Source organism: Myxocyprinus asiaticus, chromosome 6 (assembly GCF_019703515.2).
Source record: "Myxocyprinus asiaticus isolate MX2 ecotype Aquarium Trade chromosome 6, UBuf_Myxa_2, whole genome shotgun sequence".
Classification (NCBI taxonomy): domain Eukaryota; kingdom Metazoa; phylum Chordata; class Actinopteri; order Cypriniformes; family Catostomidae; genus Myxocyprinus; species Myxocyprinus asiaticus.
Genome location: NC_059349.1, coordinates 51489265 through 51506408, shown reverse-complemented (window position 1 = coordinate 51506408; position 17144 = coordinate 51489265). Strand labels below are relative to the sequence as shown.

Below are 17144 nucleotides of genomic sequence, written 5' to 3'. Positions count from 1 at the left end.
ACCTAGTAATTACTATAGTTGTTATAATTATATAGTACGTAAATGTAGAACAGTACTGTAAAATATTGTGGTACTATTATTTCTTTTTTTTATTCTGTTCTATTCCATTTTATTCTATTCACTTTTATATGGTTTGGATATGTTCTATATTACTGTATGAGGTTTAGAACATTCTATACAGTTCTGTTCTATATGGTTCTGTTTAAGTACATCCAGTTCTGTTTTCATCTATTCTATTTCAGTCTTTTCTATAAAATTCTATTCTATACAATTCTATTTCCTATTATACGGTTTGGTTATATTCTATATTATAAGGTTTATTATATTTTATTCTATTCTATACAGTTCTGTTTTACTGTATCCAGTTCAGTTCCGATACTGTTCTATATCATATTATTCTATTCTATACAGTTCTATTTTAGTGTATTTCATTTTGTTTTACTCCATTCTATTGTATTCTATACAGTTCTATTCTATTTGTTTAAATCCTATTTTATTCTGTTCACTGTTATACATTCGGTTATATTCTGTTCTATTCTATTCTATTTTACAGTTTATTCCATTTTGTAATGTTCTATTCCATATGGTTCTATTTTAGTACATCCAGTTCTGTTTTTGTCCATTCTATAAAATATAATTAGATCCTATGAAATTCTGTTCTATGCAATGCCATTACCTATTATAAGGTTTGGTTATATACTATATTATAAGGTTTATTTCATCCTATACTGTTCTATACAGTTCTATTTTTGTGTATTTATTTCTGTTTTTCTCCACTCTATTGTAATCTATTCTATAAAATTATATTCTATTTGTTTCTATCCTATTCTATTCTGTTCACTATTATACAATTTGGTTCTGTTCTGTTCTATTCTATTCTATTCTAAGGTTTATTCCATTATGCACTGTTCTATTTGATATGGTTCTATTCTATATGGGTCTATTTTAATCTATTCTATACAATTCTATTCTATTCACTATTATATGGTTTGGTTCTTTTATATATTATAAGGTTTATTATATTTTATTCTATTCTATACAGTTCTGTTTTACTGTATCCAGTTCTGTTTACCTCCATTATATTTTAGTCTATCTGTTAAGTTATATTCTATTCAATATTATTTTATTTGGTTCTATTGTATATTATGAGATTTATTCCATTCTATACAGTTCTATTCTATATGATTCAATTCTATATAGTTCTATTTTAGTATAGTTATACTCTATTTTAGTTTTCCTCCATTCTATTTTAGTCTATTCAATAAAGTTCTATTCCATTAACTTTTATTCCATTCTGTTACATATATTCTATATTGTATGGCTTATTTTATACAGTTCTACTCTATATGATTTTGTCTACAGTACACGGTTCTCTTTTAGTCTATGCAGTTCTATTTTCCTCCATTCTATTCTATTTTATTACTACAGAGGACATTCTTCTCGGCATTGCTTATATGAATGTAGATTGAGCATTTAATATCCAAAATACAAGTATTAAGTGTTGTGGTTGACGTAGCAAAAAGTTGTAGATATATGTACAAAATCAATAAATTATCTTAATGAGAAGACATAAACAAAACAACAGCACTGTCTATATGACTTTAACATGATTGGAGCGATACTACATTTTCAAACAGCCAATGAGCATGTCCCTTGTTCCACTTGGGCTTTTTTCATGTATATTGGACATTCATGACTGTTATCCAGCCCTGTTAATCTATAAACCCTGTGCTGAGCACAAGTTCATTAAAACATTGTTGCCAGATTGGGACGAGTGATTGCAACAATTTGACTGTAGTCTCAATGATGCAGAGGCTGATAATAATGGTGCTACACACGCATACACAAACACACAATCATATATCACCTAGATAATTGCATATAGGAAACAGACGAAGCCCCACCCATCCACAATGAGTAGATCCATTACTGCCGTAATCAATGCTACTCGACGCTTTATCGCTGCACAGAGACAAATAGCGCTTCATGATGAATGAGTCGTTTTGTTAACGATCAGGTTGGGATGGTAAATGTCAAATCTTTATGGGGATTTCTTATGATAGCAGGGCATGACGTGGGGGGTGCACATGACTGTCTGGTTAAGAAAACAGAAAAGAAACTCAGTCTATCCAATCTAGATAGTAAGTGAGACTAGGAGTAGTGCATCACAAATCATAGTATGTTGAAACTAGTATGCCAAAAGTGTCCGGATTTTATTTCCTGGATTTCGAAGTGTGCATCCTTAAATGCTTTTAAGGATCATATTATGTTCCAATAGTCTCTTGTGTATCTACTGTATTGATCCTTTTCACATTTTCGGGTATGGAATGCAAAAGTAAATTAAAGAAGGGTAAACAGGAGACCACACCAGCAAATATTATTTTTGTGTTCCCACTTGCTCCACCAGCAAAAGAAAAAAAAAGAAACCACAAAAATACACAATTACGTTTCTACGACTTTCCGAAAAAGGAAAACGTTTATATATAAGCTTATACAAATTTACTGTCACTTACTCAGCAGCTGTTTTCAAAAACCCTGTGGACCTTATAGACAGTAGCACCATCTTTACTTTTTGATGGGAATGAGGTCGTAAGGGATATATTTACATTCTCTTCAGTGGTGTATTTAAAGCATTTTGGATCGTGCTGCTGACAAAGCATTGAAAAAAAACACCTTTCCAAGAAATTTCAGTAAAATGTCTTTTGCATCATGTTGACTATTTTTTTAATCAATGGCAGGGAAATATAAAACTAAGTATAGTGAAATGTACATTTAATAATTTACAAATTGAAAAATATATAATAGGTTTGGGATCGATGCCTTTTTCACGCATCAATAATCGGAAGATTTTACAGATGATTATCGATATATATATCGGAATTATTTCAGATAAAAATAGGGCTGCTCGTTGCACAATAGTCTTTGTGTTTTCAAACATATTTCTCAACAAAACTTTGGTAAAGTGTTAGCGGCAGGGTAGATTAAAGGGGGTCACACACCGGATGCGTTTGGCGAATGACATGCCGCGTTCTAAAATTCATAACAATTATTTTCTACAAAGATACGCACACACCACCAACGCTTACAGAGCATAACTTGTATAGTTTTCCACTAAATTCGACCCAAATCATTTTCAAAGGACAAAGATTATTTACTCTAGCCATCACTGCATGACATATTGTTTATATGTATCTTTCATATAACCTACACAATGTATTTTCAGTTACAAGTACTGTATGTCTTTTTGTGGTTTGACAGCTTAAATGAAAGACCTATTCAAGGCAACATTCAGAGAAACTGCATAATTAACATCACCATTTCTAATCATTCAGTTTGTGCAGTTACACCAGTTAAATACACTAACCTGCAAACTCATTAAAGCCACTTTGTTCATTCTTGAAGAAGTACAAAAACCTTTGTAACTTTGGACTGCCATCTACTGTGCCGCATCCACATGTCCTGTGTGTGCCTTTCCTAAACTACTTCAGTAAATGTTATAGCACCCTCTTGTGGTCTCCCAACGCTATTATGCCAGACTGTTAAACAGAAGGTCAATTGAGTGAATTGGAAAGCACACAAAATAGAATTCTAATTGAAATGTCAGCTAATGTTAATATATTGATGCCTCAAAAATATATAGATAAAATAATGTGTCAATCAATAATCGATATATCAGTATTTTATGATATCCTTAATAAATACTACTACTAATATTAATATGCAAATATATTAATTGTATTATTGTTATTATAATAATTATTATAGGTATAATATAATATAATGCATAAAATTCATCATCATAGTCTGTGAAAGGGGTCTATTGTCTTACTACATACCTAGAAGTATGTACTTTCCTATCACCAGTAAAGTACACACTTTTAGTGCAAGTTTGCATAATGGCATGCATGCACAATGCTACTCCAGATTCAAGTCAGTTACTGACTTTTAATATGACATTTAAAATCCAAGGAACTATCTTTCCATACATAAAAGTGTGATTAACAAACTAGTGCAAGCAAAAGGAACCATCATTTAACAAGTAAGCCATTAAAATACTCAGATCTTGAAATTCAAGCCATGTTACTCGGCCCTGTATTGAATGCTTTAAGTCTTTTTTGTGGTTTTGTGGCTGAGCAGCCGAAAGCAAGCCACTAAAACTTTCAACATTCAACTCAAAGATCTGTGATAAATAGATGGATGATCAAACGATCAGCTCGTATGTCTTTACATACACACATATTGTATGCCCTCAAGTTTTTAAGTGTGTGTGTGTATGTTCGAGGAGAGCGATTGAATGCTGCTTTTCCTGGCAGTGATGAAGAGGCAGCTTTTGGAATGACACCATAAGGAGATTGCAGAGTAATTCATTTGTTATCACAAGAATGTGAAATAAGTAGCTATAACAGCAATACAGTAAAATATTTTAATGACAGTACTGCATGAATTTTATTATTTTGTTTAACTGTAGTTTACTCAGCACGCCCACATTTAACATGCATGGCAGTAAGCAAGCTAACATATGTGACACAAAGAAAGTCGTATGTAGGTAACAGGCATAAAAATGTAAAACAAAAACATCTACAACAACATTAATGTAATACATTTGTTTCCCAACAAAGTTTAAGCGCATAAACTGCAAAGTGCTGCATTTCGGCGAGAGGTAATTTCGGGTACAGCACAGGTGCTGACAGAGTTAATGTCATTTTCCAGCACAGTAGATCAGTATCGAGCTGCTAATTGACCCTTTGTTAATTACGAGGAATTAGTTTAAGCTAATCTGATAATGTCCTTCATTGCTCTCTTTCTGATAAGCTATTGACAAGAGCTTCCCTTCCGCCCAGACTACCCAGAGATCTGCCAATGTACCAGTGACATCAGTGAGTGAAGAACACACGGCATGGAGTGTTTGTTTGGCTACAGCCTATAGAGCTACATATTACGTGGCTAACTAAAGCTAAATCACAGTGATTAAAAAACCCACTATGCAATAAATAAATATAATAATAATATTAATAATAAGGAAATCTGAGTGGCTAAAATAAGCTATTCTGATAAGCTGAAAAACAGATTTTCCGCTAACGATCCTGCATCAGTGTGGAGAGGCCTCAAAGACTTTACTAAATTCAAGACACCATTCCCCAACACTGTAGGGAACCAACAACTAGCTGACGACTTGAATGTGTTTTACTGTAGAAAAGGTTCAGTTTCACACCCCACACCCGCTCTGACCTTCACTTCACACAAACATTAACACCTCCTGAAACCCCCCTCCACCTCCTTCCTGCTACTCAATCTGCACTTAAGATCTGTGAAGAGGAGGTGTGCCGTGTCTTCCGGAAACAAAAGACAAGGAAAGCACAGGGCCCAGTTGGTGTTTCACCCACTTGTCTAAAATCCTGTGCTGACCAGCTGGCCCCCTTCTTCACACAGATCTTCAACAGATCACTGGAGCAGTGTGAAGTTCCCTGCTACTTCAAACACTCCACCATCATTCCTATCCCAAAGAAACCCAAAATCACAAGACTTAATTACTACAGACCCGTCTCTCTGACGTCTGTGGTCATGAATTCATTTGAGACACTGGTGTTGGCCCACCTGAAGGACATCACTGGACTCTTTCTAGATCCACTTCAATTTGCTAATCGAGCAAACAGGTCTGTGGATGATGCAGTCAACATGGACAGACCAGGGACATATGCAAGGATCCTTTTTGTGGACTTCAGTTCGGCTTCAACACCATAATCCCAGCTGTTCTCCAGACTAAATTACACCATCTCTCTGTTCTCACGTCTATCTGTCAGTGGATAACCAGTTTTCTGACAGACAGGCAGCAGCTAGTGAGACTGGGGAAATTCACTTCCAGCACATGTACAATCAGCACTGGTGCCCCCCAGGGATGTGTGCCCTCCCCACTACTCTTCTCCCTGTATACCAGTGACTGCACTGCCAAGGACCCATCTGTCAAGCTCCTGAAGTTTGCAGATGACACTACTGTCTTCAGCCTCATCCAAGATCACGATGAGTCTGTATACAGAAGGGAGGTTGAATGGCTGGCTCACTGGTGTAGTCAAAACAACCTGGAGCTGAACATGCTCAAAACAGTGGAGATGATAGTGGACAAAACCCAACATTGACCCTGCTCACAATTCTAAACAGCACTTTGGCAGCAATGGAGTCATTCAGGTTCCTGGGCACTACCATCTCACAGGACCTGAAGTGGGGGACCCACATTGACGCCATTGTGAAAAAGTTTGATACACAAGAATAACACACTATAATAATCTATCTCTGCCCAGACGTAAACCTCATACTTGAGTCGTGTGAGGACACGGGTAGAATGTGTGTTCGTCCGTCGTTGGACTCCGACTCGGTTCCTTGAAGCTCGGGTGAGGATGGGAGGCTGTTTCCTCGCTCTGTCGGCATGCGGTACGACAGATGATTCTCGGTGGGTTGGTGGAGAAAAACAGCGAGGTCAGCTCGGTTGAAGAAGGAAGAGAAATCTTCTTTCTTCACTTCTGCAGGCAAAAGGGTGAAGACGCGGATTGCTCGGCAGTCTCCTTCAGATCTGTTAGCGTGCTTGGTGGAACTCGGTGGAGAAATCTCAACTCGTCCAGCGAAATGGAGATTGTATGGCCAAAGCTTCAGGTATGTATGTTACTTTCTTGGGCAATGAGGCTACACCTGGGAGCAGCGTTCTGTTGTGTGCCTCATCCAATAGGAATTGAGAGTTCGATCCTTCAAAATTTCACACATAGGTGTAAAGTGAGCAAGGCTTCATGGGATCTGTAGTCTGTTTTGGACTCCTTTTGTTTGACTTTGGCACAGTTGTTATCAGGCTGTATGTAGGCCTCAGTCAGGCTTGATGACTGTATGTAGGCCTGCCTTTGTCTCATATCTGAGTACATGTGGCCCAACACTTACCCCGATTCATTTTGGTAAGCCTATAAAAAATAATGTGTATTTTGAGCTGTCGGGTTGGATTTGGTGCGAAATTGCTGGCTTATGTCATTCCTCTTTGCGTCATGACATCATGTCCGTAATCACAGGAAAGAAGTAAAAACTGTCACGTGTTCCAGCTGAGGACGCTGTTCAGTTCTGTCAGTCACATTCACACAGTTCAGAACAGCATTGCTGCAGTCTGAATGGATGTTTATCTGTTAGCCGTTTGGCTAAGTTGTTTACCTGCTATAATGCTTGGAATTGGATACAGTGTTATATGGTAGGGTCATATTTTTATTAATCGAATATTACTCGAATGTTTACCGATCGGAGGCTACGTTGTTAGGGAAAGTTACTGTGCATGTTTACTAATACTGTACGTATGACTTCTGAAATTTACTTCTAGTACATATTATTTTCATGTTGAATAAAGTATATTTTATTCCCATTATTGCTCATTTGATGTTTTTATGTTACAGTATTATTAGGCCTACAGTTTCACCTACTTTATCAACTGCCATGTTGATTTTGACGAAAATGTCCTTTAAAAATAGTAAATATTTCGTCTTGCCATATTCATAATTTTAGTCAGTTTTACTCTGACAAAAATGACAACATTTTTGTCAACGAAAATAAAATCTTTTACTTGATGATGACGTGCAAAATGGACAAAAGTGTCAAACTGTAACAGACCAAACTTTTATCAAATATTCAAATATTTAGGGAAAATAAATAATAAAATTTTTGTAACGTAAATGTATCAAACATACAGTATAAATGTACATAGGCCTACTGTCCTTGCTGTGAAAAACCTGAGCTCCTGAAATAATAATGAATAGACTGAAGTATTAGCTACTTTTTTAGAAGTTAGCCTGTATTCTGAATTCTTCATGATTTAGAGATTTATTCATTTTCCGTGAAAGGACACATTGCATGTAGTGTGTTTCTTATGGAAATATTTCATTTTTAAATGTTTAATCATATAACATAATAATATCAACATGAAAAAAGCACGTTATGATTTAGACTCTGAGAGGCGGCGCTTAGCGCTCACAGAAAAACAGAACAACACAATTACAGTACATAGCCGAGAAGATTGATGGCAAATGCCAAGAAGATTGTACTGTAGTGGTACAGCTTGTCGAATTTGCCAAACAATGGTGTCATGTCCTGCTACAGTACATCAAACACGTCGTTTTATTTATGCCGACATCACTGCGCAAATCTGTGGATTTGTGAGGCAGAAACAGCAGCAGTAAGTTTAACAGCCGCCTCTCCCAGCCGACACTGAGCATGACATGCACAGCAAGACGCTCAAAAGTTATAAGTCATAACTATCAAAAAACAGCTTATTCAAAAAACCGACAACGTAAGAAACCCGCGATTACATGAGACTTTGAAATGTAAGTTTCGAGAACAACACTTGCACACATGTTATAAAGCGGTAATAACGCCTGTAAAGTTTACATGCAAAGTGAAACAGGGGGAAAAGGGCAAAAAAAAAGTATGTGTGCCAATCGGTTTTTGCACAAGCCGCTCAATAATATTGGATTATGTACATATATCGTAAAACCAGATGTCAGGTTCCTTGCAAGGTTTTTTTTTTTTCCACCACTAAATAATATTGAATGGAGTTTTTTACTTGCTATAGTCACTTCAGCTTGTTCACAGGGGGCTTTCAGACAAGGCATGATTTTCTATAAAGCTGCTTTGAAACTATGTGTATTGTGAAAAGCGCAGAGTGTAGATAAACTTATTTTCTAAAGAAAAACATGAAAATTGTGAGTTCTTATTAGTTTTTCTCAACAATTAAACAAAATAAATGCAGTGCAGTTGTTTAAGTTACTTAGAGCTCTGCTTTTTGTTGCCAATGTCAGACACTTTTGTGGCATTTATGATTTAAAAGATATTTATGTTGAATCCTTGAATAAGTTTGAGTGAAACATTTCTGGGTGCTTGTATCATATCGTATTGTATCATGTCGTGAGGCTATATATCATATCGTATCATGAAATTTGTGTATCGTTACATGCCTAATATATATATATATATATATTTACATGAACCTTCTGAACAAACCAACAAACTCACTAAAGTTTACTTCTTAGGGTTAGGGTTTAGTTCAAATCCCTAACCTAAAATAACTAACCCCAAACCCACTGTATGAGCAATGATAAAAGTGACCCTTGCCTTAGCAAACACCACTAATAAAGAGCTCACTGCAGTTGAATACCGTGATCTTTAAATAAGCTGCATTCAAGCAGCATCTTTTTTTTATTTATTTTTTTACATATTTCTCCTATAACGTCCAAAGAATGAGACATCAAATCAGGCCACAAAATATTTCTCAAAATGGCATTACATTTAGCCTGTCAGAGTGCAGATTTGGAGACCTATAAGCCGAGAAAGCTCTTTTGTTTGGGGTGCTAAAAGCATTTCAGTATTTTAGACCCTTTTTTCTGCGTAGTGGGCGGCAGGTGCATGATAAACACTGTTTATACCGGCAAAGAGTGAGTTTGACTTTGTGTCAGAATGCTCTCGCCACAGGTCTTTTGTCCATTCGGAAAGACAAAGGCTACTTGCTCTGAAAAATGACGGCGTAGGGATTAATCATTTTTTAGTAATAAGGACAACATTGAAGGTGAAAATATTTCTGCTATAAAACCCTGTTAGCTGTCTTGCTTATGTACACGACACCGAAAAAAAAAAATTTAAAAAATGGCTCAAACAAAAGTGTGAGTTTGGGGCATGAACACACAAGCGACTGTTATAGAGCTTCTCTCGTAGCGCTCATGAATGTGCAAATGAGGTCAAGATTTTCACTGATTACTTCAGGTAGTTTCTTACCGAAACCTATAGCATGCCTTCAGAAGACTGTAAGATCTAAGGAGCTTGGAAACTGAGGAAGAGTAAGATAAATTATACAGAGTCTACCCTGAAATTCCTTAACGTCATAAATTAAAGACTCTGCCAAGATGGTGTCCTTAAAGTCTGAATCAACCTTGTGTAAGAATACACATCTGTTTATTCTCAACCATCGTCTGAACAAAGGAAACTTTTCAGGATAGCACATAACCTTCCTTCAGACCCCTCCTCACTCATGTTATAAATCAGGAAATACCCCCACACTTAATGGTCATCACATGACATGGCCATCTTGACCATCTGCAAGAGAATCTTCTGAAGAAACCCCCATGGTTGCCATGGAAATCAAAGACACTCCTTTGTCCTTCAATATAAACAATTTGCTACACTTAAATTAGACTAAAAAGGAAGCATGAGACATTTCTTGTGGAACGCCTGCCCGTTATATGCTAAAAACTTGAAGACTTGAAGAAAGCAGGCTTTCTTTGAAATGATCCCTTTGTATTATATTTTTAGCAGGACACAAAATGCTCTGCTCATAACTTCAAATGTACAAAATGAACTTTTTCAAGTGTATTCACCTATCAGGACATCTCATCTTAATCCAGGAACTTTGACACAATCGCAAAACTTACTTTACTGTAATTTTATCCTGCACATAATCTGCCAAAGTGCCTAGTACTCTCATTCAAGGTTTAACCTGATAATAACCCTGAAAATTCTCTTTCTCATAAAGTGTAATGTATTATCTATGTTGTAAAACCAATAAATTAACCATTATTATTTTTAATCAGGTATTTTCATGTTTTGTAACTAGCATGTAAATATTCATGAAAGTATGTCATATTTACTATCGTTGAGTTTCATTTTGCATGTCTCGAATGCTAATAAAGGGTATTTTCTAATATTTATTAGCAATTTCATTATATAAAAGTTCATGATTAAGCACTGCCCAATTTTGAGAGGGAAACAGAAACCTTAAGAACAAAGACTCATTAATAACCATCAGAAGAAGGGACAGAGAGATGATCACATGGTATCTGAAAAGATACTTCTGATTGGCTCAAGACACCTTGGGGTGCGGCCAACCTCAACTCAACAAAACCTCCCCGCCTAGGACGAATTATTCTCTTCTCTCTTGGCTCTTGCTCTTCTCTTAGTACTTCTTCGGCTGACATCGCTTTGGCGCCCCTCTGCCCAGGTTCCGCAAAATGCAGAGTTCAGGAATGCTCGGAACGCAATGTTCCGTGAAGAGTTCTCGGAAGGGAGGACTTGCTTTAAAGCCCCGCCTGATCATTACAGCACTGAACTACCTGGCGTCCACAATCCTAACAGAGGTCCAAAACATCGACGGAACAACCAGAACTTTCTACTAACCAGCCAAAGAACCAAAGCAATGCAACGAAATGCAAAGTAGACTTTTGCTAGAAAGTGCTGATGTTTTATTTAAATAACCCGACTGCAAATCGAGGTATACTAAATGAAGTATCGATGGTCCAGGGCATGGTCTATAGACTCCATAAAGTTACATTTTCTCTGTTACAGACCATTTCATTCACCTTCTGTTATAGCTCACTCACCAACCTTCTTCCAAAGTTTGTCTATGTGTGTTAGTTTAGTGTTATGTTGTAGTTGTTAGAAATAAAGTTTGTATTCAAAAAGAACTTGACTGTGGTAAATTTTGATAAATAATCTCGTCAATTGATTCTTAAAAGGTCTGCGCTCTAACAATATTTAAACATATGTGATATCGATGGCCATGAGAATAGTATTACTCTAAAGAGTTAACAGATGTGTCATATCAACTCAGCGTAGCCGAGTGTTCAGACATACACTTTAATTTTTACAATGTTCCCCAAATTAGTCATAATACCCTTCTTGAGCTAAAATCCCTTACATGTACGCAAATTGTGAGCAGATAGAACGAGCCTGTTGTATTACATATTTAATGGTGGAGAATTTGTATTCAGATTTCTAATCTGATCATTTGTCATTTAACCTTCATATAATGGTGGTCGAATGCGGCCAAGATTCCTAAACTAATTTACATATAAATTCTTACATATTATTGGCAGTTATAAATATACCTTGCCATAAAGTCGCTTATGTCCTACAAGACTTAGAATATTACGCACAAGCCTAATTGACTACTTTTATTACACTTTTGGGTCCTTTTTTGTGCTTTAAAGTGAGTCTCTATCAACTGCTATTGTATTGGAAAGTTTGTGAAAAGGTTGAAATTTGAATACGGAAGACCCGGGTTTGACACCAGCATAGTATGCAAGTTGACTCGTGAGCCGGAAGTGTCATAGAAGCGTCACAAAATCACGTGGTTGCATCAGCCATTGCATTTTTTACAACCTAGTCTCACAGAATGAATGTTACTATAATTAATTTTTTACAAACTGAGTTTTACATGCAGCGTTCCATGTTTCACTGCAGTTTCCTGGTGAAATGAACACTAGAGGCGCTACAACAACTGTGTATTTTATTCACTTTCACACAAATCATGGCTACTAAGGCTGTTTATGGCTTTATAATTTACAATTATTTTCACACTATTACACACACATTGCTGTTATAATGTTATTATATACAAAAACACTTTAAATCTGATGCATCATTTGAAAAATGATATATTTTAAGGCTTGTATTACAGACCCAACTACATTTACACACTTCTTACAACATGATTAGCTTGCGTGGTATCTCACCTGATAGAGTGTTGGACTTTGAACTCAGAAGACTGAGGCTCAAGGCCAGCCAAGCACGCTCGGTGTGAAAGTGAAGCAAAATTGCCATAGAAGTGACACGAAATGATGTGGTTGCTTCAGTAATTGTGCTTTTCCTGTCGAATTTGCTTTTATAACACTATCGGTTATGTTTAGGCATTGGTTTAGAGTGAGCATGTCTGTTTTGTTCACCTCTCATTTATCATTTTGAACACTTTTGGTAAAGTTTAGGTTAAAGTTTTAGGTTAGGGAGGTACATTTTACTCATTAAAACATCCATCTAAAATTCACATTAAAAACATACTGTAATTTCACTCTCTTTTGGCACCCCCTGCTGGACATTTCACTGGGAAACTGCAGCCAAACATGTAATGTAAGCACGTTTTTTTGGTTTGCAAAAATGTTGTTATTGCCACCAAAATTTCATGAGATCAGGCTGACTTTTTACCCCACATCTGCTTTTATGACACTATCGAATAGGTTTAGATGTAGGATTTAGGGTAGGGATGTCAGTTTTGTTTATTTTAAAACTTGAAAAAAGATTTGGTTTTAAAGGTTAATGCCCTATCATCTTACATATGCTTTTTAGGACACTATTGGTTAGGTTTGGGGTAGTGAGGTAGGTTTTGTTCATTAAAACTCACTTGAGCATTAACCTTAAAAACAACAACTTTTTGAGTGAACAATTAACTCACTTTTAGCACCCCTCAGTGGACATTTCACCTCGAAGCCACAGCCATGTAATTTTCATGAGATCAGGCTGGTAAATATAGTTGATTGTGTAATGGAAACATTAACATATATCGCCAAAAAAAGTCCTGTGTTATAGTAAAAGTGTTTTGATGTCATAAGATAGCAAAGTATGAGGAACAGGGCGAAAAGTAAGTGTTTATTAATGTCATCAAGGCCATGGGGGCAGAGACAAATTATATTAACCAATAAAATCCACAGACCACAGCATACTTTCCACAATCTAATCAAATCCTGATGGGATTCACTGTTTGACGCTGTATATTCCATTACACTGAAATGCAGACTGTTTACACATCTACACTAAAACGTATATATGCATGATCGTGTCAGGGAGATTAAAATACCATTATTATGTCAGCCCAGAAATGTCAAATCATATAGGAAACATACCAAACTTATTTATGTCAAGTATGATCACTTCACTGTCTCTGTGTGGCTCCAATGATATGTGCAACAAGGCATTATTACACAATGCTTCTGTTTTTCTGCGACCTCCTGACAAACACATAGTGAAGCTGCAAAGAGTGAGAATACGTTGGCAAAAGCCCTACTATTTTATTGATTGTACATTGAAACTTGCCCTCTCTCCAGCTTGTATATTTAAGAAAAGCAGGCAGAGCGCAGGGGCCCATGGGCCCTGTCACAGCACCCGATCGAATGACTATTTCATTTACAGTCTTATGCTAATGCACTTGGCAGAAGCAGGGCGAGATCTGTGCTCACATCTGCACTCAATAACCCAATCACTTTAACCAAAATTAATAACCACAACAGACAGACAGAGATAGAGACAACCGAAGGAGATGTACACACAGGATGCATACAAAACAGCTATACTGTAAAAAAATAAAAAAATAAATTATTTTTTATAGAATATATCTTGAATTGCAAGTTTAGTTTTCTTGTCACATTGACAATTGTTTATTCTTCTTTTTTTTAGCATAAATCTAATAAAATTTAGTAGGGTAAAAATAAATCTAATTAAATATATATTTTATGCAAACAAGTTGTCATGCTGTGCAAAGACAAACTGTCTGGAACTCCAAAAATACGAACAAGTGGGCTGATACAAATAGTATTAAATAAAATGTCAAATCTGAATTTTGTGGATGGATCCAGAATCATTTGAAAAATCAGTGTTGTTTGCCTGTAAACTTATTCAAATCTGGCAACCTGGCAGTGTCAAAATACTATTGGTGAGTGGGCAGTGGGCGGGATCATGCAGGCCAAAACATAAACAGAAATTCCGGCCCGGTATGGAAACTTCAAAGTAGAATATACTGGCTGTAGCACTGTTATCAGAGAAGCCAGTATTTCAGCTTAGCATGTTTCCTAATTCTCTAATGACATATTATGGTCATTTTATGATTTAGTACAGTAAAAATATTACATATAGCACCTTTTCCTTTTTCATTTTTTTCATAGAGATTTCATAAAACTCTCCATAAAAGAATTCTATTCCATGAGGCAAACCAACCAGCTCCGAGATAAATCACAACATCAAAAACTTTGATTTGAAGCAAACAAATTATATGAAAATCTGACAAAAAGACAAAGGTACAAGACTTAATGTGTACTTAACGTCTTTCATGAGGGCATGAACTACAATATTGTGCATTGTGAATGACGTAATCGAATTAAAAACAATGGAAAAATCTAAAACTATTGATTGAAAGTTCTTGATTATGATTATAGAAACAATACTGTATATTTTAAAGGTGTCATGACATAAGCAATCAAATTATCCTTGATCTTTTGACATAAGAGTTCATTGTACTATATTAAAAAACATAGTGCAAGTTTCTGAGCTCAAAACTTCCTCCCTTTCTCTGTTTCTCATTGGTGGAATGAGCTTCCAACCTCCACTCAATCTGCTGAAACCATCTCAACATTCAAGAACCAGCTGAAAACACATCTGTTTCACGAGCGCTTAACAATCAACACTAATTGCACTTTTATTATTTAACTGTCTCTTTCTTCTGCACTAGCTTGGCAGTGCGATACTGAAGATAATGTTGACTTTTGTATGACAAATTGCTTGTTTTGTTCCTCATTTGTAAGTCGCTTTGGATAAAAGAATAAATGTAAAAAACGAACACAAAACGAAACATGCATCTATTGTTTACATCTCTTAACCGAGTTAAAACACTTATTCAAAGCTAATATCACTTACACAAAAACAACCAAAAGAGAAAATAAATGAGTGTAGTGGAATATATGAGATAGAAAGGAAATCTATTTACCTCCTCGACTCTCACTATCAGCAGGTTTCACCTGAATAGGCCGTGTCATCTGCAGGAAAGGGAGAAAGAGTGAGAGAAGGTTAATCTGGAGGTGTACAATAGAGACAGACAGCGGACCAGTAGTGGAGCATGCAGTGTCTCTCTGCTGTATTCTCAGCTGTCAGAAGCACTCAAGTTTAAAGCATCACACTCATATCATGACTGCAGTACATCTGCTGTGGGTAAGTTTATTTAAGAGATTAGTTTGGAAAGAGCTGTTGGTGCATGCATGATCAAGAAAAAGAAAGAAAGAAAGAAAGAAAGAAAGAAAGAAAGAAAGAAAGAAAGAAAAGATGAAAAAGAAACAGAAAGAAAAAAGAAAGGAAGAATGAAAGGATCAAAAAGAAAGAAAGAAATAAAGGAAGGAAGGAAGGAAGAAAAAGAAAGAAAGAAAGAAAAGGAGGGAAAGAGGGAGAGAGAAAGGAAGAAAAAAGAAAGGGAAGAATGAAGAAAGAAAAAGGATGAAAAAGAAAAAAGAAAGAAAGAAAAAAGAAAGAAAAATAAAGGAAGGGAGGATGGAAGGAAAGAAAAGAAAGAAATAAAGAAAGGAATGAAGAAAGAAAGAACAATAAATGTCAAAAAAGAAAGAAAGAAAAAAGAAAGGAAGAAAGAAAAGATGAAAAAGAAACAAAGAAAGTAATAAGAAAGGAAGAAAGAAAGGATGAAAAAGAATGAAGAAAAGAAAGAAAAAGGAGAGAAAGGAAGAAAGGAAACAATGACTGAAGAAAGAAAGAAAGGATGAAAAAGAAAAAAGAATGAAAGATAGAAAAATAAAGGAAGGATGGAAGGAAAGAAAAGAAAGAAAGGAATGAAGAAAGAAAGAAAGAAAGGAAAGGAAAGAAAATAAAAGAAAGAAAGGAACGAAGAAAGAAAGAAAGAAAGGAAAACACAGAAAGACATGAAATAAGAGAGAAAGACAGATGAAATAAAAGAAAGAAAAAAGGAAGAAAAAGAAAAAAAATGAAATAAAAGAAGAAAAAAGAAAGAAAGAAAGGATGAAAAAGAAAAAAGAAAGGAAAAAGAAAGAAAAATAAAGGAAGGAAGGATGGAAAGAAAGAAAAGAAAGAAAGAAAGAAAGGAACAAAGAAAGAAAGATAAAAAGAAAGGAAGAAAGAAAAGATGAAAAAGAAACAAAGAAAAAAGAAAGGAAGAAAGAAAGGATGAAAAAGAAAGAAAGGATGGAAGGAAGAAAAAGAAAGAAAGAAAGAAAGGAAGCAATGACTGAAGAAAGAAAGAAAGAAAGAAAGAAAGAAAGGATGAAAAAGAAAAAAGAAAGAAAGAAAATAAAGGAAGGAAGGATGGAAGGAAAGAAAAGAAAGGAATGAAGAAAGAAAGAAAGAAAGAAAGAAAGAAAGGAAGGAAGGAAGGAAAGAAAGAAAGAAAAGAAAGAAAGAAAGAAAGGAACGAAGAAAGAAAGATAAAAAGAAAGGAAGAAAGAAAAGATGAAAAAGAAACAAAGAAAAAAGAAAGGAAGAAAGAAAGGATGAAAAAGAAAGAAAGGATGGAAGGAAGAAAAAGAAAGAAAGAAAGAAAGGAAGCAATGACTGAAGAAAGAAAGAAAGAAAGAAAGGAT

The 17144-nt window shown here is 35.5% G+C and overlaps 1 protein-coding gene across 1 annotated transcript in view; it reads right to left on the bottom strand.

The window, feature by feature from the left end:
- LOC127443193 (CUGBP Elav-like family member 5) overlaps positions 1-17144 on the bottom strand; it is a 239602-nt gene that overhangs the window by 117919 nt on the left and 104539 nt on the right. Inside the window, exon 3 of the mRNA XM_051701782.1 lies at positions 15533-15581. Within this exon, the coding sequence (XP_051557742.1) occupies positions 15533-15581 (49 nt within the window). The remainder of the gene's footprint in view (positions 1-15532; positions 15582-17144) is intronic.